The sequence below is a fragment of the Cicer arietinum genome, chromosome 6 (assembly GCF_000331145.2).
Source record: "Cicer arietinum cultivar CDC Frontier isolate Library 1 chromosome 6, Cicar.CDCFrontier_v2.0, whole genome shotgun sequence".
In the NCBI taxonomy this organism is placed as follows: Eukaryota; Viridiplantae; Streptophyta; class Magnoliopsida; order Fabales; family Fabaceae; genus Cicer; species Cicer arietinum.
This window is the reverse complement of record NC_021165.2, coordinates 69,803,984-69,807,436: the sequence shown is the minus strand read 5'-3', so window position 1 is coordinate 69,807,436 and position 3,453 is coordinate 69,803,984. Positions and strand designations below refer to the sequence as shown.

Genomic DNA, 3,453 nt, shown 5'->3' with positions numbered 1-3,453 from the left:
CTGAAGCTCTTACAATGCTGAAAATATGAAAATGCAGAAAAAGAAATAAACCAGAGTTCTAAGAACTCCTAAATCAGAGCAGAATTGCTCCTAACCAGAGAAAGAATTCCCCTAATTGTTTCTTTGAATATTTTCTGAATATCTTCCCCTCTTCCTATTCCCTCATTCTTATAACATAAAATAAATGACATTATTAATTAGCTTTTATTCATTTCATTCATCCTTCTTGAAACTAAATTGTCTTTCCCACTTCCCCCTCTTTAATGGAATATCAATAGAATAAGAGACATTGTTACTAGCATTTATTCCCTCCATCCATCACTCTAGAAACTGAATGTGTGAAGTGTGTGACTTGGTTGAGTGGGCCCCACTGTTTGGGCCCTCATTCCTCTTAATTTGCAGTGCTCTATCATATCTGGTATTAGGTATGCTATTTCTCTTTTCACTGACAATCAGTAGTGACTTCTTTAATTACCAACGAGTTATACAATGATGTATTAGCTATCATTCGTACCATCCTATCACTGTGAATCATACATCGGTGATTTCTCCTATCTCACTGATGATTTTATGAATTCTCCATGGCTGTGATGCAGATTAGCATTAGTTTCATTCTCAATTTTTTGGGTCTTGTAAGTTCTCTAGTGGTTTGAACCTTCCACATATTGTTCTTCATGAATATGGAGCAATTTTAGATGTGTATAATTTTTTGTTAGGAAATTTCTGCAGATGATCATTTCAGCAAAGTCTCTTATTCCTTAGTCAGTAGTCTCACAACATTCCGACCAGCTCTTCATGTTGACAATCATTCTAACCATTCTGCTGAGTTGTCATTGCAGCAATGCTCGTCTTTCCAATATCTCCAACATCCTTAATTTGTCTTTCTGGCTAAGTTATGTGGAGCTCGTATTATATTTACATTTGTAACAAGCTCAAAGTTTTAGCTTAAAGAGGGAAGGTGGTGAGAATATATGAGAAATATCTTTTAATATCCTTATGTATGTTGGAGTTATTTTGTGATTGGAACAGGTTTTGAATATAGTAGGAAATAGAGAAGTTAGAATTCGTTTGCTTTGTGAGATTATTTATAATTTTCATTTCCTAAAACTTGTGTTAACTTTACTTGTTAATAAGGAGGTAAGAGACTTTTGAAGTAAACAATTGCCTATATTTCTAAAAATACTGAAAATGTCAAAAATTGTTTATTATTTCCAAAAAATTTCATCATCTCTCTATGACAATGATTCACTTCAAGAGTCTCTCATTAAGGTAAATGAACACACATTTTAAAAAATAAAAACACAATGTTTTGACAAAGTAAACGAGATCTTACATTTTAGGTATTTGAGAGATGTGGTTCTCTCATTGCTTTCAGAAGCCTTAGATAAGCTTCTCTCATTGCTATTATTTGTAGCTTATGATCTCCATCTATAACTACCTCGGTTACCTAACATTTAGAGGAACTAAGATTTTCTCTTAGGATTGGTTTCCAAGTTTTCTCGTATATCATGATTCATTTCCTTATTTAATGAAAAGTCTAGTATCAATGTAATTAAGGGTTAATGTTCTGTTTTCTTCATAACATCAACAAGATCATTCATACCAATATCAATATAGGTCAAGACTAACCCTATAACTTCAATAGCACATGTGATTTCCGATTCACCTTCTCTGTAAACCAATAGGAATTACTGATTAAGAGTCAGAGGAGACTAGATTATATGAAAGGAATTTTGGCAAACAGATAATCCTCCTGTTTCCAGTATTCTAGCTTTTTTAAAAACAGTTAGCTTCTGGTTATGTCTTCTGTACACCCAAAAGTCTCAATGTTGTGGATGGTATATTTTCTTTTATGTTTGTCTGATCTAGATTAATAGTGTGCCACCTTCTATCTACAACTTATGTTACATATCTTGCATCAAGATCAACTATTTTGGTCCCTTGCACAGCTCCTGAACAAGAATGGAACAATATTTTGATCCGTGGATTGACAATTGGTGCTGGGGATGTTTCGCCTGAGGAGCTCTATGCTGTCTTAAAGAAACGAATTGAGCGCACTTTAATTAGAACTGTGAGACAAAGCTATGCCTTTCTACATTTGGTTCATCTCTTTTTTTGTCTTCTGCTTAACTGATGTTGTTCATTTCATTTGTCCATGCTTTCTCTCCTCGTTGGCCGCTGGTGAAAAACAAAGGAGGGAGGTTCTTACCAACAACGAATTCTGACAGAGTACCTGAAAGGCATCGAAACTAGAGCATATGAGATTGCTCAAGTGCTTCAGGGGAAACAGCAATAACATTTCTTCATATCTGAAGATGGTTTGGCAGCTGGAATCTCATAAGCCATGTCAATTTCTACATGATGCTAGTAGTGATTTATGATTTTCAGAGCAGATCAAGATTATAAATAGTGATGAGCTGAAGAATTATAGATAATCATAACTACGAGTACCTATGTACAAACTACAAACACGGGTCGGTGGATTGGCGGATTGGCCTTCAGAAATCAGAATAGCATCTAGCTACTTTCAGCTAGTTTTGCGCCGCAGATTATAGGTAAGTAATTTATTCTGTAGCCAAAGTTTGAGGGCAAAATGTTGTAGATACATCCTAGAATCTGGCAATAAATTATTCTTCTATCCTACAATTGTTTATTAGCATATGGAAATGTGAAAATAGGAAGAGAGATTTTTTCTGAATGTGCTGAAGTTCTGTTGCACTTGGTAGCTTGCTTAATTAATAATAATAATAATAATAATAATAATAATAATAATAATAATAATAATAATAATAATAATAATAATAATAATAAAAAATAATTGTTTTAATTTTCAACATGAATTATGGATATGAAACAGATGATTGTTTGAGCGAATTGCAATTCATTAGAATACATCAAGAAATTTCAACCATGAAAAATATGTTACTATTACTAAAATGTTAGTGAAAAATATGTAATTGTGAACTTTCTGAACGCTATGATACCGGTAACCTAGTTAACCTTATTCTATAAAAAAAAATGTTATTTTTGAAATTAACAGTAATGTTTTTTATCTAAAAAAATCAATTTTATTTGAAAAAAAGTTTATTTATTATTGAGATATTTTTACTTGATATGTATACAAATTTATACTATTAACTATTTTGAATGTTTCATTAACCACTAAAGTATAAATTATTAATTACTTATTTAACATATTTCTCATTAACCACTAAAATATAAGACATTAACCACTTTAGAGTAGTGTAATTTAGTAGTTAAAAAAGTATTTTAAAATGATTAATGTTATGTATTTTAATGATTAATGAAATATATTTAAAAAGTAGTTAATTACATATATTTTTATAGTTAATGAAATATTGAAAGTAATTTTATACGAATATGTATGTTGTATAAAAAAATTATTTTTAGCTTTAACAAAAAAAAAAACAGTAAACCATGTATAGAGGTGCA

General features: G+C 31.1%; 1 protein-coding gene across 1 annotated transcript in view; it reads left to right on the top strand.

Moving 5' to 3' along the window:
* The window catches only part of LOC101492016 (uncharacterized), an 8,545-nt gene extending 5,847 nt beyond the window's left edge, over positions 1-2,698 (top strand). The window contains exons 10-11 of the mRNA XM_004507433.4: positions 1,950-2,071; positions 2,195-2,698. Coding sequence (XP_004507490.1) covers positions 1,950-2,071; positions 2,195-2,296 — 224 coding nt within the window. The 3' untranslated portion in view covers positions 2,297-2,698. The remainder of the gene's footprint in view (positions 1-1,949; positions 2,072-2,194) is intronic.
* Positions 2,699-3,453: the final 755 nt, after the last annotated feature.